Source organism: Scatophagus argus, chromosome 5, assembly GCF_020382885.2.
Source record: "Scatophagus argus isolate fScaArg1 chromosome 5, fScaArg1.pri, whole genome shotgun sequence".
NCBI classification, from domain to species: Eukaryota; Metazoa; Chordata; class Actinopteri; family Scatophagidae; genus Scatophagus; species Scatophagus argus.
In genome coordinates, this window is record NC_058497.1 from 22,587,202 (window position 1) to 22,615,080 (window position 27,879).

The 27,879-nt window shown below is 41.7% G+C and overlaps 2 protein-coding genes across 4 annotated transcripts in view; both read left to right on the forward strand.

Moving 5' to 3' along the window:
• Nucleotides 1-4,418: 4,418 nt before the first annotated feature.
• nars2 (asparaginyl-tRNA synthetase 2, mitochondrial) lies at nt 4,419-9,522 on the forward strand. The gene is made up of 14 exons (XM_046389721.1): nt 4,419-4,768; nt 5,343-5,452; nt 5,551-5,671; nt 5,773-5,913; nt 5,998-6,078; nt 6,283-6,377; nt 6,739-6,871; nt 7,572-7,670; nt 7,802-7,839; nt 7,935-8,001; nt 8,108-8,245; nt 8,376-8,473; nt 9,133-9,159; nt 9,283-9,522. The coding sequence occupies exons 1-14, from the start codon at nt 4,607-4,609 to the stop codon at nt 9,425-9,427; spliced, it is 1,455 nt and encodes a 484-aa protein (XP_046245677.1). The 5' UTR covers nt 4,419-4,606; the 3' UTR covers nt 9,428-9,522.
• Nucleotides 9,523-9,607: 85 nt separating this feature from the next.
• The window catches only part of gab2 (GRB2-associated binding protein 2), a 32,510-nt gene continuing 14,238 nt past the window's right edge, over nt 9,608-27,879 (forward strand). Inside the window, exons 1-2 of one of the 3 annotated variants that reach the window (XM_046389718.1) lie at nt 9,608-10,535; nt 24,040-24,340. In XM_046389718.1, the coding sequence (XP_046245674.1) occupies nt 10,464-10,535; nt 24,040-24,340 (373 nt within the window). In that variant the 5' untranslated portion in view covers nt 9,608-10,463. Of the gene's footprint in view, nt 10,536-19,578; nt 23,782-24,039; nt 24,341-27,879 lie in introns of those variants that run through there. The other 2 variants (XM_046389717.1, XM_046389719.1) reach the window with 2 other exon arrangements.

Here is a 27,879-nt window from a genome sequence, read left to right on the forward strand (position 1 = left end):
AAAAAATCTCACAGCAGGCGTTTATCTTTTCAAAACCTGACTGAAAATATGACATGAAGAAATTTTGTTGAGAAAATTATCAAGTGCAGGGATTTTTTTTTTTTTTTCAGAGTCAGCTTAGTGGTCAGTTATCTCTCTCAGGCTTTAAGGTGTTGTCTACTCAGAGAGTTAGTGTCGTTTTAATATTTCATTACATGTAACAGTAATGAACATGTAATCAGACAAAAATGCAACAAAAGCTGGATGTACAATGAAAGTAAGCCCTAATCTCATGTAGTAAAATAAGTTCCTCATTTAGCTGCGGTGACCTAGATAGGATTCCTGCATAACAATTGAGATTTAATATTTAGGATCATTTGTGCAAATTATCCTGTAAATGAGGATAAGGGTGTTCTGTTCTTATTGGAAGTTAAACAAAAGAACCTGGGGAAGTGAAGCCGAGCTCACGCTGAGCTCCTAAAGCCGACACTGACAAGTGATGCTGCTGTAAAGAGCAAAGTGAGGATGAGAATGAATTGTTTCATTTGACTGTGGGCTGCATGTGTGCTGATGAGAATAACAGTGTGATGAAGCACAATATTTTGATATTACTTCTGCGCTTTTCCATTTTTCATCATCTATGGTTACCCATCTCACAAGTGTCTTGTCTTCGACTGATTTCGGCAGAAGAAAAGGAAGGTTTTCTGTAATGTGCAATAATCACCAGACTCGCTGCTGCACAGTTCTGTCAGTCAGTGCGACAAATATCTCAAAGAAAGCATGAAACATGCAAAAAGAAAGAGTTAATGTGACACACTTAACCATATCGCTCTTCTTCTCTAACCTTCAGCTAGAGAGTCAGTTACTGCATACGGAGGCTCGAGTGCAGAGGGAAGATTTCACTCAGCGCCACAGGAACTCGTCAGGTTTGACAGGCAGTAACAGTTTGAGTAGCAATTTTAGTAAGTTTACAGAAAACCTTATGGAGCAACATGACAACATTGAAGAAATTATGCTGTAATCCAAATTACATTGAAGTGATAGCAACTGATTTAAAATCAGGATCAGAAAAGCTACAGTCCATCACAAGGTGATGGAAATGTTGTAAATGTTTTTAACGAATAACACCCACTGTGCCCACACTTTAAACACTTGTAGACATTCATAGTACACATGGTGAATTAAAGAAAGAGATACTTAATTATCTGGCTGTAGACCCCAAGGGGGGGAAACCTCAAGGGGACAACAGCAGTTACTTTTCTTAAATCTGTTTCATTCACTCATTCTTGTTTAAAACAGAAGCGCAGCATCAAACCTTGTGTCACACTGTCCTCATTTTCCCTTTGGGTTGTTAACTTCTGCATTTCCACAAGTTTCACTGCACACATTAGGTCTGCAATTAATAGTTATTTTCACTACTCATTAATCTGCCAGTTAGTTTACCATTAATCAACTAATTAAGCCTTTCACATAACAAAAAAATAAAGAACATTTCTCAGATCCCAAAGTGAAAATTGCAGTCACACTCCAAAACAAATCAATAATAATGTTACAATTTAGAAAAAGCAGGAATGTTAACATTGCATTATAAATCACTTAAACTATCACTACTCTTACTTTTCTGATTAATTAGCACTGTACAGTGTGAAACTGATTACCACGTGGTAACTGAATATCATCACTTCCAAAAAGTGAATGTCTTGAGTGCTGTTAATGTATATTTTCTGTTAAAACAGCAGGGCAGATGGTAGGCTGACAACAAAAGCCATTAGATGACCTTTACAGCAAAGCTGCTCTATACAAAGCCCTGTCTGTCATCAATGACTGAACACTTCAGCCCTGAGTTTGAGTTGCTCCTCTCAGAGCAACACTAAAGAATAGCTGCAAAGAAAAAGATCTACAAGGATTCTTTTATCCCAAATGCATTAAAAATGGTCAACATAACTAAACTTTAATATGAAAGGACAGGCAGCACACCAGGGCTGTTAATGCACTGAGAGATCTTTGTTCTGTTAACGTGATGATTTTGTCTTGTGGACATGTTTGTGTTTGGATTTTCTTGCCTTGTCTATTCTATTCTATATACAACTGCATACTTGTACGGCTCCTTTGGGTGTAAACTGTCGCAAACACAGCAGCCTACTCTGGAAGTAACTTCAGAGTCGTCGTGGGTGAAGCAGTGCAGCAGTCCAAATTTCTTTCAGTAAGTGTTGTTGGTTCCGTTTGATTTGTATTTGGCCGCCTGTCACCCAAACTCATTCCCTGAAATCACTGTAATGGTCTAATCAGCACTTAACGAGCCATGTTACATAAAATCAATGCACCCTTCCATTTGAGAATGCAGAAAATTTGGAGGAGGAGGAGGAGCTGATGAAGGCTGGTGGGAAAAGGGGGCAGGTGATGATGTCGATATGCTGCAGTCGGGGGCCTGGCAGACAGCATACCTGCTGAGAGCAGAAGATGCACTTGCCCTCTAAGTTCAGTGATCCTCCTGAGATCCGAGCTTTTACAGCAAAATCCTTTGTTTTGCTGACTAATCGCGTATTGATTTTAACAAGTTGTTAAGCCCAAATAAGGTTGTCAGGCCACTGCCAAACAACACCTCCACCTGTGGAGGCTCCAACATCAGAGAGCTGTGTTATCTCCCATTAGGGATACCATTCGACTTCTCTTCCTGGTTTATTATATGGAGAATGTAAACAGGATAACATTTTACTTTGGGGTGTTTTCTGTGACTGTGTGTGTTTTCGCCTTTTTTTCCCCCCGTGCATGCTTTGCCTCGCGGTTTGTGTGTGGGAGGTTGTGCGTGTGTGTGCGTGCGTGCGTGTGGAAATATAAATACATGCGACGTGCCATCACTCCCACGTGCAAGTACTCATGAAATGCGTCAAGCCTGCAATAAATGAAGTTCCCTGTAAACGTTGGGAGTAACTCCGCTGCGGCTGCTCCTGTCGAGGCGTGCGGAACACTTACAGGACCTGAAGTCACCGTTGCGCTGGACCGTCCGCTTGCCTCTGAAAGCCAGCAGGTCGTTTGCGTTAGCGTTGACAGGGCTGCACTGGGAACATAACAATGCCAGCTTGTTTCCATTTCAGCAGACCTCGGAGCTGCAAATGAATAATATATTCGAGGTAACTCGGGGGTAAATGAATAAATCTACATTAGGTGGGGATTTGGAGGGAGGAGTGAAACATGTCGTAGAGCTACAGCACTACCATGTGGTAGAGTAATGTATTGCACATAATGAGACAGGGAGAGAGGAGAAGGGGATGCCAGCAGGTGTATGCTATACTCCAGTAGTCCATAGGATTAATGTCATTACATTTCCTAAAGGGGATTTCTTTGTTTATCCATTTAGGTTATCATTTCTGGTTGTCAAATCTCAGTTGTTCCCTGTCAGCAACTCAAAAAGCAGCTTCACTGGTTCTGATAGACACCATGTTGGAACTTTTACCAAAAGACACAGAGACACATTCAGACATTGCCTAAATGACCCCAACAAATTTCCCATTATATTTTTCACTCTCTGTCAATGATTCAGAAAATAGAATCGTTTTGCTCCCCATTAAGACCAGACCATGTGCATAATTGCTCCGTTCATGCTGGAGATAATTAATATCAATGACCCTGCTGACTTTTCAAATGCATCATGTTGGGTTTAATGATGATGTGTCATAAGCAGCCGGAGGTGGAGACACCTCACTCTGTGTTTGCTGGCAGACCCAGACCAGGGGCTCCAGAGCTGACAGGCGAGACCAGGTGAATAATTGTCTATGGCATCTTATTACATTGCTGGCATGGTCTGATTTACTCCAGCAGCAAATGGTGGGAATAGACCTGGTGTCGTTGTGGGTATTGGATTAACGAGGTTTACGTACAAATGGACCTCACAGTGATGGCAGATACATCATGCAAGATTAAAGAGGACTTCCATGTGGATGTAATGACTGTTCTGCTTGCTTCATTACACTACTGAATCACTCCACATGTGTTTCTCTTTAGGGTTGAAAATATATTTTACACCTTTCTTCCTGGATAAAGAAATGACCTTGGTTAATAGATTTTTGTGTGGAACATTGATTAATATTGTTTAGTAAAATTTAGTGCTTTTGTAAAATGACTGGGACATTAAAATATTAAATGCCTCTTACAGATTTAAATAATTCAGTTGCTTCTGGTATTTTAAAGTGATGGCACTTATCTGCATTTCTCTCTTCCCTTGATAATTCTCATGATTCTTCTTGATTAGATATTTACCAATAGCCTCTACCCTAAAATTAAATGTCATAAAATATTCATTAAACGGTGATGATAATAATGATTGAAAGTAGTGAAATTATAAGTCTAAACTTCTCATGTTCAAAATGTCATTTACGCTCCCATAAGAAAACTATCGACTTCTGATTGGTTTATCGGAGTCCACGTGACTGAAGTGAACAAATGGCAAGCGACTAAAACAGGAAATGTTACTGTCAAGCAAGTGGCAATGTGAAAGTCAGGTTAAAATGTTATGTGATACTTCGTATGCGAGTAAATGCGATAAATATGTGTTGTTTGCACCTTTGAGCTGTCGCAACGTGTTGTGCTTTTAGTGGGTTTTGTGTCTCATAGTGCAGCCTTTGTTACGATGTTTCGAGCCGCAGCTAAAACGTTTTTTGTAGTAGCAAGCGCTTCAGTTCCTGGGAGAGTGTTGTTAAGTATTCGGCATTATTGTAAGAGGACACCAACGACACTAAGAGTCTCTGAAGCGATTTCAGGTGCTGAACTGGGAGCAAATATCAAAGTACAGGTAACGTTAACGGCTCCTTTTATTACTTGATATATTCTGCTGATTTGTGCTAACGGCAGTGCTACATTAACGTGCTTATGGCTGAACACATGCTGCTTACTTCACTGTCGAGACTACGATGGTTAACTCGGGTATTAAACTACAATAACGAATCCTTTCTCTTCTTACATTTACTTTTTTTTTTTTCCTTTTTTTTCAAATATCACAAGACAGTTTCTGCAAAGATGGTTAACTTATATTTCCCTGAGTTCTTCCTCCTGTACATGTATTACACCTTGGGACTTTACATTTGGAATTTATAAGACTCATGTTCCCTAATTTCCTGCTATCAGACAGATATTTTACTTGAGTCCTGCACCCTGAACTAATCCAATGGTCTATTAAAAGTCTTCCTGCTTTGCTTTCCAGATGATTTGAAATATAACTACATATTGTATATACATTTAGCTGCACTGGGAATGAATGAGGATTGAAACTCTTAAGTGACCGACATCCTGGTTTATGAACATTACATGTAAGATATTTAGGTGTTACCAGAAGGAACAGCTAATTGCAGTCTGTTTCTTTGCTGCAGGGGTGGGTTCGCTCTGTTAGGCCTCAGAAGAAAAACCTCTTTTTCCATGTGAATGATGGGAGCTCTTTGCAGTCGTTGCAGATTGTCGCAAGTTCAGAGCTGAGTGATTCGTAAGCATTTAAACTTCTTCACCGCACATAATTCCTCACCATTCAGTTTTAGGCTTGAAGGGTACTTAAACACTCGTTGTCTTTTTTCTCTAATTAAGGTTGCTTGCATTTGGTAGTGCTGTTGAAGTCACAGGTACTCTTAAGAAAAGTCCACACCAAAAGCAGCCGGTCGAACTGGAAGCAGATCAAATCCACGTCGTTGGAGAATGTAACCCTGTGGTAAGGAAAACAGTCTCCTCAAACCACCCACACACGTTTTATTCACTCACTGCCCAAGCTTCAAATTATATGAAGATGGATGTTTCGTGTTTTTGTTGTAGGATTTTCCCTTTAAGATCAAAGAGAGACACGACTTTGAGTATATTCGCCAGTTTCCCCATCTCAGGTGTAGAACAAATGTCTTTAGCTCTCTGCTGAGAATACGAAGTGAGGCCACTACAGCAATTCACTCATATTTCAAGGTGAGCACATCAGTAAAGGCCTACCTAACAGAGAAGAGCAAGACTTTTGTGTGTGTCATATTATTTATTTTATTTTTGTTCCAGGAAAACGGCTTTGTTCAGATTCACACTCCAGTCATCACCTCAAATGACTGTGAAGGGGCAGGGGAACTCTTTCAGGTTGAGGTGAGTACTTAAAGATGTGTTGACAAATATTCTTAAAGGCCCTGAGGCCATGTTTGGTTTTCTGTGAATTTAGTTTTCGCTGTATCTAATATGCTGATGATTTGTATGTGATGTCACCTCCAGTTTGTGAGTGTCAGTCAGACCTCTGGTGCGAACACAAGGATTAATGACATGTCAATGTGAAAATCTCTATTTTTACCGAAGCCATCAGGCCCAGAGAATGAAGAAGGTGAGAACTTCTTCTCTGTCCCAGCCTTCCTGACCGTGTCCGGTCAGCTTCATCTGGAAGTGATGTCAGGGTGAGATCAGCTACAAAGCACTACAGAATGTGTCTTCTGGAGATCAATTCATTCATTTATATAGCGCCAATTCACCACAAAAGTTATCTCATGACACTTTCCAATTAGAGCAGGTCTAGACCAAACTCTTTAATTAAACTGTAATACAGAGAGCCCATCATTCCCCCTTGAGCAAGCACTTGGCGACAGTGGCGAGGAAAAACTGCCTTTTAGAAGGCAGAAACCTCGGAGCAGACCCCGGCTCAAGATGGGCGGCCATCTGCCTTGACCGGTTGATCATCCACACATTTTTAAAATTCACATCTCCTACTTGTATGTTCTGCACAGATCAAATTATACCTTGTCATTCATCCTCTTTCAGGGCTTTTTCTAAGGTTTACACATTTGGGCCAACTTTTCGTGCAGAGAACTCCCAAAGCAGACGCCACCTGGCTGAGTTTTACATGGTGGAGGCCGAGGTCTCCTTCACGCAGTCCTTAGAGGATCTCACTAAGGTACACAGTGTCGTTGTCCTCAGTACAGTGTTGCTCTGTGACATCAGTCAAAGTGCCACATTGGTTTACGTGATATCCTGTTAGCTGTTTTTCAGACATATTTCTGTGGCAACAATAAATTCATTTCTAATCTTTCTGAAAGCCATTTATTTCTGTTTATGTCTGCATGCTTTGAAAATAAACTTGCAGGATTTATTTATGTTTATTATATATTTACATTTTCTCATGCTTACTGTCTCTTGAAGTTGTTTCTGTAGCCGTGCTGCTGGGCTGAACCATATCTGTATGCAGTCATATGAAGATTTTGACATATTGTGATTGTGATATGAGTGACTGTTTTAGTGGGAATGGTAGTTTTTTTTTGCCTTTCATTTTAACTGGAAACAAAAAATGTAAAGGTGACAATATGATTTTTGCTGAATTTGTGCTAAACAAGCACCACAGTGCCTGAAGGGTCACTTTGTGCAGAGAAGGAACGACTGAATTGGATTAAAGTTGCTTGATAACCTTTCAGCAGTTATCACAGAGCAGCCAGTTCTTTATTCGTGAACATCCTGATTGAAGTGAACTGATGTCACGCCGGATCAGTTCCTGTGTACTGAAGTTCATATTTTGCACTTACCTTACGTGAATTTTCAAGTTGCCCTTGTGCAAAGTTGGCCAGGAAAGCTTTAATTATTAAACTGGGTCTGCTCCTTAGGTCATGGAGGACATGTTCAAATCTGCCACGGAGCATGTCTTGGCCCACTGTGCCGAGGATGTGGATTTGTTTCATAAGCATGTGACTCCTGGACACAGGGTGAGTCCTGAAGGACACTTGTTTAAACTCTGGTGCATAACCGGAGTCCTTATACCAACCACTCACGGCTGCATCTGACTTCATCATAAAGTCAGTTACCTGTTTTTCCTCTTGCATCCATGCGTCCTAAGGACACAGTAGACTCTATGCTGAAGAAGAGATTCCCTGCGTAAGTCCCTGTTTTTCTAAACATGGTATATGAAACTAGTTCAGTTGAACAATTAAGTCAAAAGTTGAAGGCTATAGATCTCAATCTGCTTGTAGGATTACGTACAGTGAGGCTATAGACATCCTAAACCACAGCTCGGAGAAGTTTGCCTTCCCAACGGAGGTAAGTGCCAATGGTTTTATCTTCTCCTCCCTGTTAGTGCAGGCTTGTTATCTACCTGATACCATCCACAGGTCTCCACACTGACTTTAGCTCTTCTTTTCAACAGTGGGGCTGTGACCTTCAGACAGAACATGAGAAGTACCTGGTGAAGCATTGTGGAAACATTCCAGTCTTTGTCACTGATTATCCTTATGATCTGAAGCCCTTTTATGCAAGAGACAACAAAGACCATCCGGAGCGTACAGTAAGACGTAGTTACACTGTTAAGAATGCTGAGTGAATAAATGATTAAGCCACTCTGTTACTTTCTTGTAATGTCAGTTATCGCAGTGATTTGCATATGCCAGCTGACTCTGACTGGCGTTTGTGTGCAGGCAGCTGCAGTGGACCTTCTGGTGCCAGGAGTTGGAGAGCTATGTGGGGGCTCGCTGAGGGAGGAGAGGCTGGATCTGCTGAGGGCTCGGCTGGAAGAGTAAGAATCCAGTAGTCCAGGGGTGTTGGAAGGCCCACGTTTACACATTTAGACGGCGGTTATCATATCTGCCTTGTTGCTTTAAATTTATTTGTGTTTTCATTCAGTGACATCAAACCAAAATTCCAGCAGTGTCACTCACGGTTAGCTGACCACCAAAAAACCAAACAGTTTTTCTATAGTTTTCTATACAACTTTCAGATTTCAGCTCTAAAAAGACAGACAGACTAACATGACTCACCACAGATATTCAGTAGGAGGAGAAGCATCGGATACCTTCGGCATTTTTAGCGAATAATGCATTCATATTATATAGTATTAGATTTAATATATATGAGAAGATAAGATGTAAATGTGGGTTTTACTAACTGATTTTCTGCAGTCACAGACATGAAGAAACCTTTGTCTTAACCCTGACTGTCTGCATTTATAAAAAGGCAACATCAGCCCACTCTGCAGTATCTGTTGCTCTAAGGTCAATACCAATGTGTGTAGCACATCTGATTTTGTCCTCCTCTGCTAGGCACAGAAGTCTGCACAGAAAGTTGTGTTTTTGGCTTATTATTATGCCTGATAATGAGAGTGATGCCAGAGAGGATTTATTGTAGGTCTTTATTTTGCTGACTAAAAGCTCTTATGTTAATTGTCATACTTTTCAGCGCTGGATTGAAAGACACATACAGCTGGTAAATGAAACATATGCACATTTACAACATTCTAAATAAAAGAACATCTGTACACACTAACAGATGTAATGACTTTTAATGCCCTTTGTTTTGTTTTTTTTTTTTTGTTTTTTTTTTTTGCAGGTATCTGGATTTGAGGCGTTTTGGCTCCGTCCCTCATGGTGGCTTTGGATTGGGATTTGAGCGATATTTGCAATGCATTCTTGGTGTTGACAACATAAAAGATGTGATTCCTTTCCCCAGATTTTCCCATTCTTGTCTTCTGTAAACCACAGTCCAAACCCAAAAGGTATTTTATATGTCATTGAGGTCTGTTTATTTCCTGTTTGGCAAACATCAAACAAATAAATAACATTCTTATAATTTGTCATTGTATTTTGTCATTTAAATATATGTATATATAATATTTGTGTGAAAACAATGATGTGATGCCGATATAAAAGTCATTTTTAGAGGAAGTGTATTTAAACTTTCCACAAGATGGTGCTTTTTCCCATTCTAGCAGCCAACTGAGAAAATACGAATATTTTACTGACTGTCAGTTTCCTCTATTCATATTTATGTTTGATTTTAGTATATATTTTTTCAAAGCCCAGACAGTCTTGTAGAGGATCTTTTGTATCCTTCTGTGGCTGATATTGAACTGTCTCTGGTGAGGCACGCAGGGCGCGTTGAACGTGAAATCAGACGCATTTCGGGGATTTGAAATCAAAGTTGCTCCTGTGGTCGGTTTTCTGTGAGGAATCGGTATGTTTCGAATCGAGTCGACTCCATTATATAAACTGGTTTTGGTGTGTCGAAGCCACTTTGTTGCGAGCAGTTCTCCCATCCTGTTCATCCCAGCGCAGCGCAGCGCAGCGCAGCGCAGCCCATCCCTCCGTGTGCGCGGTGGGCGTGGTGTGAGTTGGGAAAACAAACTGCAGACACCCTACGGTACTTCCTCAGCCTGCATCAGTTCACATTCCCCGCGGCTCCTCGCAACCTCGTCGAACTCATTTCCCAGGCGGTCGAGTTGTGTTTCCTTTTTAATCTGTCTTTTCTTTTCCTTTATTTTCTCTATTAACCAGCCTGAGGTTTCGCACAGGGTTGGCTTTTTTTTGCGTACAGAATCACCAGGAGCGGCTGTGCTGGCAACATCACCGTCCGGCACTACTTTGAATTTTTATCAAATGGGGGGAGCAGACTGCACCAGCGAGAGCCTGACGCCGACAGCACTTTGAGCAGGCAAAGCCTTCAGGTGCCGTCATGTACTAGTGACAGACGGCAGTTGTAGAACAAGAAGAAAGTGCAGACAGTAAACAAACATGAGCGGCGGAGAAATCCTCTTCCAAGGCTGGCTGAGAAAGTCACCACCGGAGAAAAAGCTGAGGAGATACGTAAGTTAAATTAATAACTTTCTCTTAGTTTTTTTATTCTGTGTTCGTTAGGCTGAGTGGTGCATGGAAAACCTAATGTACTTGGATTGTTCTTCTGTCAAATCGCTGCTGTTTGTTGTTTTGTTCCTGAAGTGGTGTCAAACTCAGATATTAAAAGTCCAAATGTAGCAGGTGCATCCCACTGCCATCTGGACCTGTCCTGTCTATGCGCTGCAGGAGGCACCACCTTATTCCTCAGTCACACACAGTCTCAGTCCATTAAAACTAAAAACGTGGATTTTATGTGACAATGCACTTAGCAGATTTTACATGTAAGGCCACCCACTGTGGGGTCCTGTGACAACATGGAGGTAAGCCTTTGTAATACCCAACAGCTGTCTATAAATTTGACTTAATTTATCTCAGAGACGGACACAAACTGCCATTCTTCATCTTTATCCGATCACGATGAGGTAATGTCTAATCATGCATTGATGTGAGCAGTTTTCATCTTGGCCAAGCCGACTAATGTCACAACAATAGTGATAACTCCTCAGCATTAGGGTGCCTTGATAAGGTTTCATAAGCTAAAGCTGCTAGTCTCTTGCTGGGTGCCGTGCAGGGGGGAGAACGGCTGCAAATCAGATAATGGGATTTATGAAGGCAGATAGAACCATGAGACAATCTCCTATAAATACAGCTGTCCACTGTTTATGTATGGTGTTGCATTACCAGGCCTCTCCATGTTCATACTAGCTGACTTTGCCATGATGTCATCTCTCTGTTTCATCTGGAAATCCATCCTTGAATGTCTTCAATGCCTGTCATTTCCTCATTGTCTTCCACTTAAAGCTGGCTAATGTTTACACAGAGACCACCATGGTCAGTATGGAACAGCAGCTGCAGTGGTAGAGAGGGAAAAACTTGCTTGGTTTGTAGCAGTACTGTATAAACAACAACGAAGGAGGGAAAAAAAGGCCCTCACAAGGCATAATGGAGCTAACATAATGACTTTCCACAGGCAAAAGAGCAGGGAACAGCCTCTGAGCCCTTCTCACCCTGCTTCTCACCCTGAGCAATAACCTATAAACAACTGCACACACACACACACACACACACACACAGAGTTTCAGCCAGAAAACAGTGTCATGAGATGGAGTGTCCAGAACAAGCAGACTTGTGAATGCGATAATCTGTCCATTTGAAATTCCTTCCACTTAAAGTCAGCCTAAGGACAATCGGGGCCATTTGCTCACCAGTATTGCTGTCATCTGACACAGCTGACATCCTAATGTAGAAGGACCTTTTCCGATACTACTTTCACATACTCTCATTCCAGCCCGAAGGTGTGTCGCGTTTCTCAAAGAACTCGTGGCAAGTTTGATTGGTCATTATGTTTGAGTGGAGGCGTGCATTGCTTCAGAGCTGTCAAACGCTACAACACTTTGTACTGTTGCGCCTCTTTTAGGAGATTATTCCCAACAATGAAAAGATGTTTTAATCCTTAACAACACTTTCCCTGTCAATATTCCACCTGTTCCTACCACAAAGTCCTCCCTACACCAGATGAGGCCTGTGGTTGTTAATCAGTAGTTAGTTGTAGAAATGATTGGTCATTGCATGTAAAAGAAGTTCCCTGTGACCTTCCTCAGACAGTTCCTTAAACTGTGGCACACTGCTATGCATGTTAAATGCATGTAGTGTAGAATCCAGCTCAGAGTTAGGAGAGAGTAAAAACAGGTACTACCACTACAGGTCTGACATGCAAATCGTATGCAAAGTTAGAGAGCAAACACTCGTGGCAGTTGAAGCCTGGATGTAACTGGTGATTAGGACTGGAGACAAAATGTTTCCTCACTAACAAGCATGACTAGTCCTGGTTAAATGTTTGCTAATTATCTGGAAATGAGATTAGCTGTGAGCAGTGACGCACTGTCTCTACAACAGCTCCTTGCCGCACAAACACATGACGGACATAAACTTTGTGTGCGTGTCCCCCCCCCCCACAACATGTGACTGCAGACGTGTAGTCACTCTACACACATGCTGCATCTCCACGAGGAAAACAGTTTCACTCTAATGTCTCAGAGCTGCTAAATGAATCACTTGCTTGGTTTGAACTCTTGTTGGTGGGCTGATCGAGGCTTTAGAGGTGGGCAGTGTTTTCAGGGTAGGTGGGAGTGGCCTGGTTGCTATTGTTGAAGAATATCCAGAATAAGCAGGAGGAACATGAAAACAAGTGACTAATCCAGCACTTGCCTGGTGCTTCTTGCATAGTCCTGTTGAGGTTATTTTACTCATCAGCCGTTGGTCAGACAATATGCTTCATCATGTCTGCTTTGTCGACTCCCAAACAGTCTTTTATTTGTAGCTGCTGATGAGCTGACAGTGCACCACCTATCAAATCAATATACTGTTTAAAAATACAATTGTTGACAATATTTTCTCTTCCTTGGAAACGATTCCTTCGGGTGCACGTCTCTGTGGCTTCCAGTGTTGACATATGCATAATAAGACGTCATCTAAATGAATCATGCACGTACATATGGTACTTTGCATGCACAGTATGAATCATGCATGGGACCTGGGTAAACAATCGAATTCCTGTTCTCAGGTTGGGATCATGCTACTGTGGGTAAACCCTCCCATCTGCCCACAGTTGTATCTGACATCACAAACGTGTCTGTTCACATACAGTAAAGTATTGCCACATTCCAGACAGATCGTATCGGCAAGGTGATAGCTGCTGCCTCTGCTTTTTCCTCGCCGCCCGTTTCTAAGGGCTTTGGCGTCTTGCTCTCGTGGATGGTAGGTCTGCACGAGAGGAGAGAGGAAGAGAGGCGGCGGCGGCGGTGGTGGTGGTGGAGAGGTGGATCAGTGAGTTTTCAGGGCAGGCCTAGCAGAGCAGCAGCAGCCGCCTGTGTCCCACTGTCAGCTGCCGGGTCTGCTGTTGTTTTGCAGAGGGGCTTTGGGAAGTCCTTGCCCTCAGAGGTCAACCGAAAACGCCTCCCAGTTCCTGCTTTGACAGACACCCAGCGCTCACACAGACATTTTCCTTGTTCCACTTTATCTGTGGGCCCTCAAACGGGCCTTTCCCCAGAAGCTACAAAACTGGGGTCGCTTTATGTGACTGCAGTATCAAAGTCAGATTGGCTTATCATCCTGAGATACGTTCACTTACAGGGATGCTTGTGACTGACATGAGGTTAATATCTGCCACCACTTTCATTTATGGTTAATCTGGTGATTATTTTTTCATTTAACCACTAACCTTTTTAGTGTAAACCTTTCCTATTTGTGTATGTGTTAAGGGATGGGAATTTTTGGCAGTTTTCTCAGTCTTAGTTTGTTGTCTCTTGTCCAAATTTATGCTTTTATGCATGAATTTCTAGTCATAAGAAATGTGTGCATAAAAGTCACAATTGTTTGTCACGATGTTATACTTTCTCTACTTTTTGTTATGCATCCCCAAATACATCCTTTCATCCATTCTTCTCATGGTGGCCTTGTTTGAACCTTTGTCATAATATCCTGTCCTTTGCCATGAACTCTGGTTTAGCCTGTGTGTTTTCTGTCCAAAACTTAATTATTGCACCAATAGCAAATGCCAGACTTCCTCTGGATGGTACCTACAGGAAGTGTTGTGACAGAGGTCCCATGACAGGGAAAGAGATTAAACCGGTCTGTGAGTATATAAATGTATTTCCATCAGGACTATCAGCTGAGCTTAAAATACTGCCACTCTGGAGGAAATTAGAGCTTAATGATTTTTCTCTTGTGATTTGGGTCAGCAGTGAGAATGTTTTTCCTTATTTGCTGAACTCACAGAAAGCACGCTATCTCAGCTTTCAGTTAATGGTGCTCAAAATAAAAATAAAAATAAAAAAAAGAGTCAGAGTGCAACAACAGGGATCATAAACAGCTGACCAAAACAACCTCTGGAGTTAATTCATTTATATTTTAGACCTTCTCTGCTGATCCACAGATCATAAATTATTACACTTTGGGGAAATATTTTACTAGTGAGACCATGAACAAACAGTTGACTTGGCATCAATAGGCTGTAGTGTCTGTTGCAGAATACAAAGACAGATACAGTGTGCTGTTTCGTGTCTACCTTTTGAAAAGCCTAACGTGCCTGTTGTTAGATTGTTCCATTGCATAATAACGATTTAGATTTTATTTTCTTCTAAAAGAGAAACCAGTTTCTTCACTGTTAAATTTATCCAAACACAAAGTCATATACCGGAATCACGCTTACATGTCGAACCTTACATGTTAAATGACTTTCCCTCTGAAGCAAGCGGGCTTGGCAGCTGTAACGTGAGTCATTACTGCCAAATGAGGACCCACAACTACAACTCAGAATAAACCAAAAAATAATTTAAGTGTTAGAAGTAAAAGCAAAAACAGATTTATGTTAAAAAATACCTGAATACCAATGCAGCCGTCAGAGCTTTCAGTGGGAAATATTTGCTTTGGTGTTGTAATGTGTGTCTCCTCCCCAAAACACAAACAAACAAGTTTGCTTGTTTGTTTTTTAGAATTTATTTTCCCCCAAGATGGTTGACTTGGCACATTTTTTGACTGACGCCCCACTTTACACTCAAAACCGCTTGACACGCTCACCTGCAGGCTTCCTGTGTCTTTCTGATGCCCCCTGAGCAGGTTCAGAGTAGATGCACTGTAATAGTCAATGTTAAAGGGCAGGAAACTCTCACTTGTTCAGACAGCTCATAAATTTCCAATCACGTGCAGACATGTTTACTCCTGTGTACGATGACAAGGTCATCGTGGTGGCCAGTCAAAGGATGTTTGTTGTTTGCATTTGTTTTGTCCCTTAACTACACGTTATTATAACACAAGTTAGAGACACAACTACATACAGTATATACATAGCAATTTCTTGAAATAGGAAGGAGAATTATGTTGTATCAGCACAGCATATTTTTAGTGATATTTTACATACATGTGGAATGGAAACTTTAAGTGGTGGCTGTTTTCTCCTGGCTACATGTTAATATTTTCTGTGAGGCAGGTATTTGATAAAAACTGGAAATTGTCTTGTTGTATCACAGATACGCAGTGTTTAAAGTCCATTGCACAGTAGTGATTAGCCCTTAAAGGTGCCAGTCACAAGGAGGCAGACTATTTGTGGATGGAATCTTTGTCAGCATAATCAGCGTAATAGGATGTAACAGATAAAAAAATGAATGTACGCTCACAGATGCATATATACATGCATAAAAGGAGAAAAGGGGAATGTATGTTGACTAACCTGTGGTTAGCTGGCTTGTAGAAGGCTTAAGAAATATGTCGTTGTTTATTGGTAATTATCCAGTTTAAATGAGAAAATATAAGGCCTTTATAAATGGGCAAAATTCAAATACAATTTAATATACAATGTTTGAAGCAAATGCATTTTTCAAGTGTTACAGAATAATCCAGGGAAGCTTGCAGAGTCCCACTTGCCTCAGAAACAAACACAAGAACAAAGATTTTTGACCGGGGGATTTACAGGTGATGAAAAGGTAAACACAACACACACAATGGGAGCTGAAAGTCATTTAGGGCTTTTTTCTTTGTTTTTTTGAACCCGCCAAGGTTACCGTATGACCTGTGGTTGCATGATGAAATAACACTTAACAGCTGTAAACATGCTAAAATCGGGGTGCTGCGACGTGTCTTCTTTCTGCTTCATGTGATCAATTGCTGCAGTAGTTTGTAAGTGTTGGAAATGTCCAAGTGCCATTTGGTTGATGGTGTGGTAGATGGTTATAGTAGAAGTCAAAATGAAACAGCTACATGCTCACACAAGTTTCTCTGCATAGCAGTGATAATAGGAAACAGTGAGACAGTGGAAAAAAATGTTTACATGTTATGACGTTGCAATACAAGTAGCCAATATGATTAATGTCAATTGCATCTCTGTGAATGGAATATTTTGGGCCTTTGTTAAACCTCATTAATTCTCTGTGTTCAGTTCTGCATAAATATACAAACTATTGACAGATCCAGACAGTGATGAGTCATTGCAGTTCAGGAACTGAAATTTCCTACAGCTGAAACTCGGATAAGAATAAAGTTTAGAACATTTTGACTGTTTTGTCCAAGGTCGTGTGAGTCCGAGGTTTTCGGATCACGTAGGGCACTCGGCGGTGGAAATTCGCAACCCAAAAACAAGTAGAAGCATTAGGCAATAAGTAATCTGGATGTTTAAATCTTACGTGATCACATTAATGCATTCCTCTAATAATCATTTTAATACTTCAATTTGATTGTTTCAGTTATGATGAACGATCAGCTCGGCTAAATATCTCCTAGTCTGGTTTATTCGTCCATTTTTCAAGTTTCCAGGGATGCTGTGACATGTTTTTACAGAAATGAGAGCAGAGCAGGGGATGCAGTCAAAGAATACACTGTTATGGTGTCTTGTGATATCACTAAATACGGAGAGCATTGACTCCCGTCTTATTGGAATGCGACTGTCAGGTTATGTTTGGTGTCAGAAAGCTTTCAGAAGGAAATAAGTGAATACAAAATACCTTTGTAAAATATAACATAATGACTCATTTAATTTAAAATTCATTCATGAAAGATTTATTACAGTTAAACACCGGAAAATTGTTTATCAGGTGAAATTACTGAGGGGGTGCAATGCAGATTCCATACTGTATTGATAAATAGTGATGATTAGTATAGTGTACATGTAGACATTACTAATGAAAAGTGTGCTGTGTTCCAGTCACATGATGCATTTTCCAGTCTATTTTGCTGATGGTACGTCATGCATGCAAGTTCCTGAATGCAGCATCAGTGGCTGGCGGTACCGATGCCCTCTGCTGAGTGGGGTGAGCCGCCTCGCAGGCACTGAGCTGGCGAACAGGCGTCTGAGCTGAGGCAGCGATGGGACGGATTAAGGTGCTCAGGTCAGACTTTGCCCTTGTGTGAAAATGTCTCCACTCTGTGAGTCAGAGAGACCAGGAGATGCTCACAGCATGGCCTCCACACACAGACATGTATGAGCCGCAGCAGATGGCAGAGGCAGGGGAAGTGACACAAAGAGTTCTGATTAAAGATAATGCTCCCCGTTAGTCAAACTGTCAAGGCGGGCTCACGCTAAATAAGCCGAGCTATTTGATGATACAGAGACATGGCGAGAGATTATTCATTTTCCTAATGATGGAAGTGTTCAACTGCAAATTGAGGCTCATTATATCTACTGAGAGCTTTTTGAGAGGTTGTTTTTCATAGGATGTGCTACGGATTTCACAGATCATTGCTCTCACGAAGTGACTGAATGAGGACTGTAGGTACCAAATGCAGCATCTCTCTTCATCATCATCATCGCCACACCTGTAGGGTGAGGCTTTCCATCACAGCCACAGGGTGATATTGTACGTGGAGCCATATTTCCTATAATGTCCTGACAGCTGAATCACGTCAGGCTCTATTCTACAGGCCTTAGATGCGTTTCGAAGCTGATGTCTTGCTTAAAAGGAGAACGTGAACTTGGCAACTTCATTCATGAGGGAAACATCAGGAGTTAAGTGTTCTTACCCTCGAGAGGACCTTGTCTGTCTTGGCACTCCATGGCTAACCTCCCACCTTCTTTATTAACACACAGGAATTTATGGGCCTGTTTGGGTCTTATCTGCATGTGTTATGTCTTGCAGCTGCCGGCCTTCCAAGGTCAGTGTTTTGACTATTGGGAAACCTGAGCAGTTTGATTTAAATTGCATCAGTGCTCTAATGCATCCTCTGGACATAAATGCTTGTAGTTTTGTAGTCGTAGCAATTCTGTTTAACATCTTTCCGTGTTTACTCCTCCGGGGTACACGGATCGGATAGAGTCGTGTCCAACCCAGGAGGGTCTGGATCTCTTCACCGCTCAGGCAGATAATGTGCTGGAGCTGCTGCAAGTGCAAAATGGCCACACATTGTTGGCACGCTGTTGGACTCCTGTTTTGTTTGTGACTTGATTTTATTGGAAATTCTCCAGAAATGTGTTATAAACTTTGTCTGGAACAGCTGTCTGCTTAACATCTTGCTCAGAGCTGAGGTGTGTCAACTGTAAGATGTCCAGCTTTCCCAGGCTCTCTCAGGTCAGGTGGTTTATTTAAGCTCACAGTTACATAAACTGATGTCACATAGGTAAACACAAATAAGTGACACCAGTCAAGCACAGACAAGAAGGCATATTTTCAGTAGATTCTCAGGCTGCAGCACGAGTTAGTAAAACAGGGCATCTTCATGTTCTGTTTTCATCATTTTTTTTTTTTTTTAGGAAACCTCAGGAAGTACTACAGTGCAAATCTGAAAGAGTTTTTGTTCTGAATGGCCAGGCAGTATTCTTCAAATGGAAGTGGATTGTGTTCCCCCACTTGCTGAAACTCCCATGTGTTCCTGGAATGTGGGCTGACGTGTGACCTGCTATTGATTAGGAGCAGATAATCAGGGCTCTGTCGTCATTGTCTGCCGCAGCACATCCAGCTTTGTTCCCCATCACCACATTAACCAGAATCACAAGTGTGTGGGCATTCACTCATACAATCAGGACCATTATATCACTCCTTTAATTCATGCATTCCAAAGTGGTGCTCACTGCTGTTCTTTTGTAGAGAGGTGTTTTCTGAAAAGATGGAATTCTAGTCCTATTAAGGCACCAGAAGGGACAAGAAACAAACTTACTGATGAGCTAAATATTGCACCCATTCAGAACCAGTAGCCAGTCGAGGTGAGCGAAATGAGAAGCCGCATCGTACTGACGTGAGCGTTTGATAGTCTCCTTGAGTCATTCAGTGTATTACTTATGCTTACGAAACAAGGTCACAAGCTGCATTCTGCTGAAAGATCAAGATAAAAAAAAATGGGTTTGAAAACATTAAAAGCCTTTGTGCAAACAGCTGATCTTTGCCTAAATACAGTGTAAAACATGAAGTTCAAAGAATATCTTCTTTTCTTTTCACGTTGTACTCCAGATATGTGAAATCTCATACTAAGCTTGGACTGCTGAGAGTCCATATTGGCTGAAATTGGACACTAAAGTCCCCCCCCCCCCCCGACTGCTTCTCTCCCCCCTCCCTTAATTTTCCTCGTGCTCTGTCCCATCCCTTAGAAGCTGAATAGCAGGACCTCTGATGAGATCCCTCTCCGTCCACCTTTGTCTATGACTAAGCAGTAAGGGCTTCAGTGCATTTTAATGTCACCTCATCACAACGCTGCTAGTGTGTGTGTCAGCACTCGCTCGCAGATCTGACGCGGTTCGGATCAAACGGGAGACATGTTGCCCGAGGCATCCAGCCCGACTCCCTGCCGCAACACATGACCTGGCAATTGATGAGAAAATGTACACAAGCAACGTGGTTACGTAAGGGGTAAGGGTCTGCTGCAGCTCCACAGTGCCGGTGTTTGTGCAGCTGTGCGGTGTGTGTACTGCAGCAGCAGGTAAGGCAGAGGAGGCAACCTGCCGCCTCCTCCTCCTCCTCCTCCTCGCCCGCCTGCGTTTGGAGGAGGAGGAGGAGGAGATAAACAAGACTATTCTAACCTCTAACGTGGATAACATACTTGTTTATTTTGGATGTTTGCTCATGTACATTTAAAAACGTGGCCTGATGCGTATCAGTCAGCGTGTTGACACAGCTTACTACTACACACACAGACTTTGTAGTGCTCTGTTGCTATAAAAGGCACACCTTGGATAATTGTTTCAGGCCACAACCATCTCTAAGTTTATTGGTCTGTGTTACTAGGACAGCACAGTGATGAGGGGGGTTCAGAGACAATGAGACTGGGCATGTTTTTACAATGTTGGATTAGATATGTGCAAATACAGTAAATGATTGCTGTGACTTATCAGCTGTCACTGTGTATTTATCCCCTAAAATGAGGTATAAAGCCGTGGAGAACTATAAACACGTAGCAGACAATTGTATTCCTCTTATATCTGTGAACGCAGAGCTTTTGTTTGTTTTCCCACAACATCATTGTTTGCAGTGCGCCAAAAATAGAGTGAAACGTGTGCTTATCCACATGCAAAAGAAACAAAAGGAATTGGCAAGACAAACCAGTTTTGATCCTATTTTTAGAAGTAAACTTGCTCAAAAGATTGTTTAGTGCTGTTTTGTTATTAGATGTTTTCCTTCCCAGTCATCTAAAATAGAAGCAGCCGTGTTATCCTCTGTGCTCCACTGTGCTCTCTCTGTATCTGTAGCTGGCTGCCATCAGCGCAGGACAAATGACACTGTGTTGGAACAAGGTAAGATCAAGTCGTTATGGGATGATTGAATGAGACTGAAGGGACTAAACACTGTGTGCTCATAGATACGGATGGCTGCTCTTCTTCTTGGATGGCTTTGAGTCCCGGCAGGCAATCTTTTTTTTTTTTTTTTTACTTTAACTTTAACAGTCTAAAGTAGCTAGAAGATTTGAGAGTTTTTAAACGTACATTTTTGGAAAGCTTTTGAAGAGTTGAATTTTTGTTTTGTACTTTCTGCGGTTGTGTTGCTCTTTTTTCCCTCTCACATTTGACCTTTATTTGACTTTGATCTCATCTGTGAAAAGAGCAGCAGAACATGATGAACACATGCCAGTGCATGGGAGTTAAAACTTGTGTCAGTGTTAGTTTGGACTGTCATTAGTGGCCTGGCTCACAGCTTTCTCAGTGGTCCAGTGGACTGTCCAGTCCAGTTGTTAACAAGGACAGAGTGTCTCAGCAGAGTCCTTTCTTTCCCCCAACAGCAATTCAGCTGAAACCAAAGCCCCGATGAGGGGGAGGGGAAAGTTAAAGAGTCGGGAGAGTTCAGCCTAGTTTTACGGCTTCAGCCTTCACTTCCCAGCTCTTCAACAGTGATCGATGGGCTTAAACATGCTCTGCAGACAGGCGGTGGGTGCGTTAGCTCATTTTGTTGTGTCCTCCTCCCCCATGATTTACTTGGCCAGGGAAGTTCGCTCAGCTTTGAAAGAAGTAAACTCTCTCTCTCTCTTTCTCTCTCTGAGGAAAAGCTGTTGAAGGGGCTGATTTGAAACCGAATGCACTTATGAATGCACTTTTCCTTCATTTTCCATGTGGGATCACTGCTTAGCAGAAAGTGAAATATTCAACCCCCTCATTCAGACCAAACTGTAAATTATTTTGTTCCTGAATTAGGCAGCTACTGCTTTTCCTGTGGAAAATACTCTTTCTATTTTTAGTATTATAAGGCCTCATAAATGAGTTGTATTTCTTCCGTGGTTGAGAGATGTTGCTGTCTTGGGTTAATACGCTGGCTGCAGCTGAAGGATGCCAGGAATAACCCAGCTGGGTCGCACTGACCTCTCGAAACTGGGCAGTGCTCCAGGTCTCAATTAAGTGATGCTCTCTCTTTCCAGAAAAGGCAATAATATTTAAATGGGGCTATAGCGTTTTCCTCCCTGAACGGTGCAGTGGCACTGTACCAAAGAGTTTTGTGGACCTTCAAAGAGAACAAACACGTATGCAATGCTATGTGTTTGTTCTTCAGGAGGAGTGTGATGACTGGACTGTATTTTTATTAAATAAGGAAGTTCACACTCAGCTGGAATCTTTTAGAAGGAATCTTAAGGAGGGAAACTGTTGACTTCTTTGCAATCAACTTTCCCACACCCTTCACCATCTGCATCAATGAACATTCATAACAGCCTCCCATACTGAGACATGACCTAATACTTGTTTTCACATGATTGCTCAATTCATCAGATAGTGCTGATTAAACCTATTATTTTTCAACCTCTTTTTCTTGCTCCCTGAGACCGGGGCAGGTGGTAAGATCCACACTGCAGAGCATCTCTTACTAATAACACCATTAAGGTTGTACTGCCTCAAGCTTGTATCAGTGTATCAGTCTGACAGGAAAGAAAATGAAAAAAGTCTTGTACCCCAATACCTCAGGTGCGTGCTACAGCTACACAGCTACACACAGAAGATAAGATCACATCCTGCATTTCCTGGAAAAAAAAACTGTGTTGATTTCTTAGAGAAAAGACAAACTGAACTGGCAGCGTGTCAAAATTACATTTCAGTAACATTTTACCTTTTTTGGGGAGAAGAATCCTGATAGTTAGCATTAGTATAGCAATAACTAGCATGACTGCAGAGAGCAGTCTTGCGGATTGATGCAGAAAGGCCACAGCAGTGACCACAGAGCAGAATGCAGATTACAGCTTTACGTAAAGTCAGAAACACCCTGAATAGGCCTTTTTCACAGCAGACATTTTGGCTTGTTAGGAAAAGAAGAGGCATAACATTAAAGATGGCTCTATTCTATATGTCCCAGTAAGCCATGGCAGTGTGACAGCCAGCCAGCATGCTCAGAACAATACCAGGACAGGATTGAAACCAAAGTGTCTAATTCATCATCGTTGATTTTGCCTCTGAGATGCATCGCAAAGATGCAAAAAAAATTAGGCATGTATATTTCTAGAGAATATTAGAATAAACCCTCTGGAGAGCATAGGAGAGATGCAGTGAAATACAGTTTTCAGCCCTATGTGTGTGTGGGGGTGTGTGTGTGTGAGTGAGTGTGTGTTTGTGTGCCTGTGTGGTGTCGGTCTGGTTTGAGGGGGCGTGAGGCAGTTAGCCTTGCGGCAGGGTCTGTGTTGATGGAGAGAGAAAGGGGCCTGCAGGATCCTGTGTGTCAGCAGCCTGCATTGCCTGGCGGAAGTGCATCACTGGCAGATGTCCAAAAGCCCCCTTCATCCTCCCCCTTTAACTCCCCCTTTCCCTTCCTGGCCTGTCTTCCTCTTTTGTCTCTGAGCACAGAGGCCCTTTAAGACAGCCACTGGAAAACACATATGGAGCCGTTGTAATCAAGGCCACTGTTCTTCCTTTACGCTTTTCCATTTCACAAGTACAACAATGGTGTTGTTGGTGTGAAATCAACACTTTGCACTGTAGGTGTCTTGCTCTTGCATCATGACTGCTTGCATTGTTGAAGTGTGTACTTCTGCTGCCTTTCATGTGGTTATGACAAGGGATGTTTATTTACATGCTCCAAGACCATATGCAGATATAGCCTGGTTTTGATTGGACCAAAGCAGTGCCATTTACTGGATCTTGAAGTGGGAGGAGCTAGCAGTCTTGTAATGAAGTTGTCATGGAGGAGCTTCGCTTCTCTCTTAGCTCACAGAGGGATATCAGCACAGGAAATTCGTTGTGAGGGAGTAAACACCTGCTGCCCCCCCCCCTCCTTCAGCCTCCAACATGCACACAAACCACATACAACCACATGCTTGCTGAAGCACAGTTCAGGTAAACAGACTTTAGTTTTTCTACATTCTGCATCACACAGTAAGAAATCAAACAAATTCTATACAATTGTTGATTATTTGAAATGCAGATGGCTTTTGTGTTGCTTAGATGAAAAAAATAATATTTGAGAAAATTAGAACTAAAGGATTGGCGTTCTCTATCAGCACATAAATATGATTTGGCTGTACTGGCCACGGTGTAAGTGCTTTTTTTGTGCATAGTGAGTTCAAGCTTTTACCTTTCAATCTCTTTCTGCAGGCATGGAAGAAACGCTGGTTCATACTCCGCAGTGGCCGCATGAGTGGTGACCCTGATGTTCTGGAGTACTACAAGAACGACCACTCCAAGAAACCCATCCGGGTCATCGACCTACACTGCTGTGAGCAGGTGGACGCTGGCCTGACCTTCAAGAGGAAGGAGTTCCAGGACAGCTTTGTGTTTGACATCAAGACCTCAGATCGCACCTTTTATCTTGTAGCTGAGACTGAGGAAGAGATGAACAAGTGGGTCCGCTCCATCTGCCAGCTGTGTGGGTTCAACCAGTCAGACGACAACCACGGTAGGCAAAACTGACCTGTCCTGTTTCTTAAAAACATCTCAGATGAACTAAAGTCAGTCAAACATGTCAGTTCACTAAGACTTTTATAGTTTGTTTCTGCCTGTTTTTCTTTCAGGTTAGCTTAAACGTTCAAACAATTCAATTGTATAGTAGAAAATCGTGCTTCCAAAGTTATAATGTGTAGTGATTGAATATGTCACCTTCAGATGAGCAATGGATCTGCCATCCAATGTGATCAAAATAAAATCATCTTTAGGATGTGCCTTTCTTTTGAAATTCTACTGGAATGTCTGTGTCACCATTTTGTCTCTTTTCTAAACATTCAAACAGTGTTAGTGCCAGGCACATAATGGTGAACAACTAAAAATAAAACAATGTTGATATTTACTCTTGGAAATACGTTAGAGGTGTGAAAATATTTTGGATTGTGGAGAAAAGATGACTTGTCACAAGCTCAGGAAACACAATGAGCCTGACCAGGCATCTCACTTGGCAGCATGCTAACTTGTTGTTCTGGATGTGAAATATTAGGTGTTGTGTTTGAACAATGTTCAGCTGAAAGTATAAATAATACATATAATTTGTTAAAGTCCTCTTGGCTAATTGATGCGTTGTGGTTTGTATGAGAATCGTCAGTTTCACTCTGCTGCTATGGATGATAAAAAATGAATGAATGGGAACCTAAAACATATTGGATAAAAGCATCAAACAAGCTAATGACATTTTTATGCACTGATGTTCTTATGTAATATAACTTTGTGTGGGGAAGAGCAATCCTTTCATCTCTGAGACATAGATTTGCCTTTTTATATCTAAATTATCTAAATTACATGATGCTATGATCTCTTGCCAGTGAAACTGTAGTCAGTGTTTCCATTGTTATTTCAGCTCATGATATTAGAGATTTAAATGTTTGTGGCATCAGCGCATCTCTCTGCTGTAGTGTGTGTAGCGCAGTGTGTGTTTCACAAGAGTTCTTACTCCAACCCCATCCAGACTGCACTCATGCTGTTGTTCTCCTGCCATCTGGCAGGTGGTGGACGTTAATCTTTGTGCACATGGTTGATCATCTGTAACATGCAACATGTCCAGGTGTGGAATAAAAAAAAACAAAAACAGCTGTGGAGAATGTAATAATGCTCTCATCATGGGGGGGGGGGGGGGGGTTCCCCAGGTCCAGGTTTAATTATTATCAAGGTCTTGTCATGAATCTCAAACTGTATCAACTGTAGCCAGCAGGGCGTGGCTGGGAAAATGTGTTGGCGTCATGAGGCAATTATGTCTCAACAACTGTATTAGTGGTTACGTTATGCAAGAATTTGGCGACCTTGCAGTTTCAGATTGCACTTATGCATCGCTGTCATAAATATGGACAACTGTACACGTACATTTGTTGAGATAACATTGTTCACGATCGAAAAAAGTAGCCAGTTGACATCTTTGCTAGCAGAGCCAGTGGTTACTATAGCAACAAGCGAAGCTATATGCCCGTCAGGAAACTGCACAACATATGATTCAGCTGTACTGAAATGGTCGCATGTGACTTAGTGCCGTAGAGCGTTAGACACTTCACTGGGGCTCAGAGTTGGGATGGCAGAGGCAACATTATCCTTATTAAAAGTCATTGTACCATCAAAATGATTTTGAGGCTGTTATTTCGAGGTAAAATAGTTACTTGATGTTGCTTTAAGGCAAAGCATCACAGCAGATTTTTTTTTGGTGATGTAACTCACTGAAATGCTTGATTCATGTTTGTGAGAAAGATCGTGGGAAACTGTTCCAAATGCATTTTCCGTACTCAGTTGTAGTAGGCGGCAAATTATGTTTAGAAGTCACAAAAGTTTCAGTGCTCTAGATAGGCGTGAAAATTTTATGTAACTCTCTTAAAATAATAAAAGATATAAGCTTCCCCTGTTCTTATAGCACTATAGAAGGGTGTGTAATTGTTTTTATTTTTTCATGTATCTGTAGCTCCAAGACGTAAATGCTTACCACTGGTTCCCTATTATGTCATTACCACTGTCTCAATTATGTGAAAAAGCATAGAATTATATTTGGAGAAGTATCGCAGATCTTGAGGTGGATAATAAACCATCTGACCCACTGCTGCCGTGAAATGATCAACTCATCAGCTGATTGTGTTTGTTCACTTATGTACTCAGAAAGATGTGCTGTATCTTCCTGGTATTTGTTTAGTGTTCTTAAACACACACGCACACACACACACACACAACCCAATAAATCTTAAGAACAGTCCCAACACATACCTCCCTTTTCTGAAGCATAAGTTGTTGACTTTTATGCGGATCCATCCCTCTGTTCCTCTGAATTCCTCCTGCCTGCTTCCTAGTCTTGTATCAGGTTGTTGTTAGTGTGGCTGTGGAAATAAGTACTCACCTCCTCAAGATGGTTTTTATCAGCATTGTTCCAGTGTAGAGTTAGCTAATGCTTTGTAGATATTTTTGAGCCATTGGAAAACTAATCACACAGCTTGCTTGAAATAACTTCTTGTTGTACAATAGGCCAGTCAAAATCCTTTCTAATGATCAACTGATAAAGGTATTGACTAAATATTTCAGAACTGCTTGTGAGTGTGCGGTCCAAAGGGATTTTTATCAAAGCAGTGCTTATTTTGAGAAGGCAAAGGAAGCATCCTGGTTCCTGTAGTCATGTGGCAACAAGTTCCATTTTCGACAACATGGCCTTGTCATGTGGAAATTCTCAGTACATTTGTGCTTTAGCCCAGTCCAACTGACAGAAACTGTCTTTCCCTAAAAGGTGTTTTGATGCTGAAGTTGATGTTCGTGAGCGTGTATGCGACTGTCTGAAACAGATTATATAAGAGACGTACACTTCCTACCTGCATTAGTATTCCTCCCACAACATCTCTGATCTTGATCTTTGAGTCATGGAAGACGTAATGCTCATGGAGCACGTTAACTGTTGTTTCACACTTAAGCTTTTATTAGTCGATACTGAATCTTGTATTTGTAAGCTTTGTGATCAGGATTTGAGAACGTGACTCAGAGATGCAGGTGGTAATGGCAGCTAACAAAGGACAAACGGTTCACAAACATCACAAAGCAGTGTTTGTGGGTTTTCCTTCTAACAAACAGTAGCAGGTCTGGGCCAGCATGTCACCTAACAGACTGGGAATTCCCTCTCTGAAAGAAAACAAACTACGCTGGAAAAAAGCGCCTGAGAATTTAGTTCCTCTTATGCAAATTGCACCAGCCTACAGAGACAAACAGAAGAAGCACGAACATAGAGTTATGCACATACCAAGTTAGCTTTTATACAGAGCCTGAGAGAAGATAAGGTGTTACCAGACTCAAGACACATCAGTCAGCCTGCTGGTCTGAGATTCATGCTGATTTTCTTCAGCAGCCATGATGTTGCATGTTGGATGTAATGTCAGAGCTGCTGCAGTGCCACTCGGAAGTCTAAAATCATTGTTCAAGGGATTAAGCAGGCCAACAGTAAGGAGTATACAAGTGTTACAGAAGAACCTTGATCTGAACTTACCTTTTGTCAGTCAG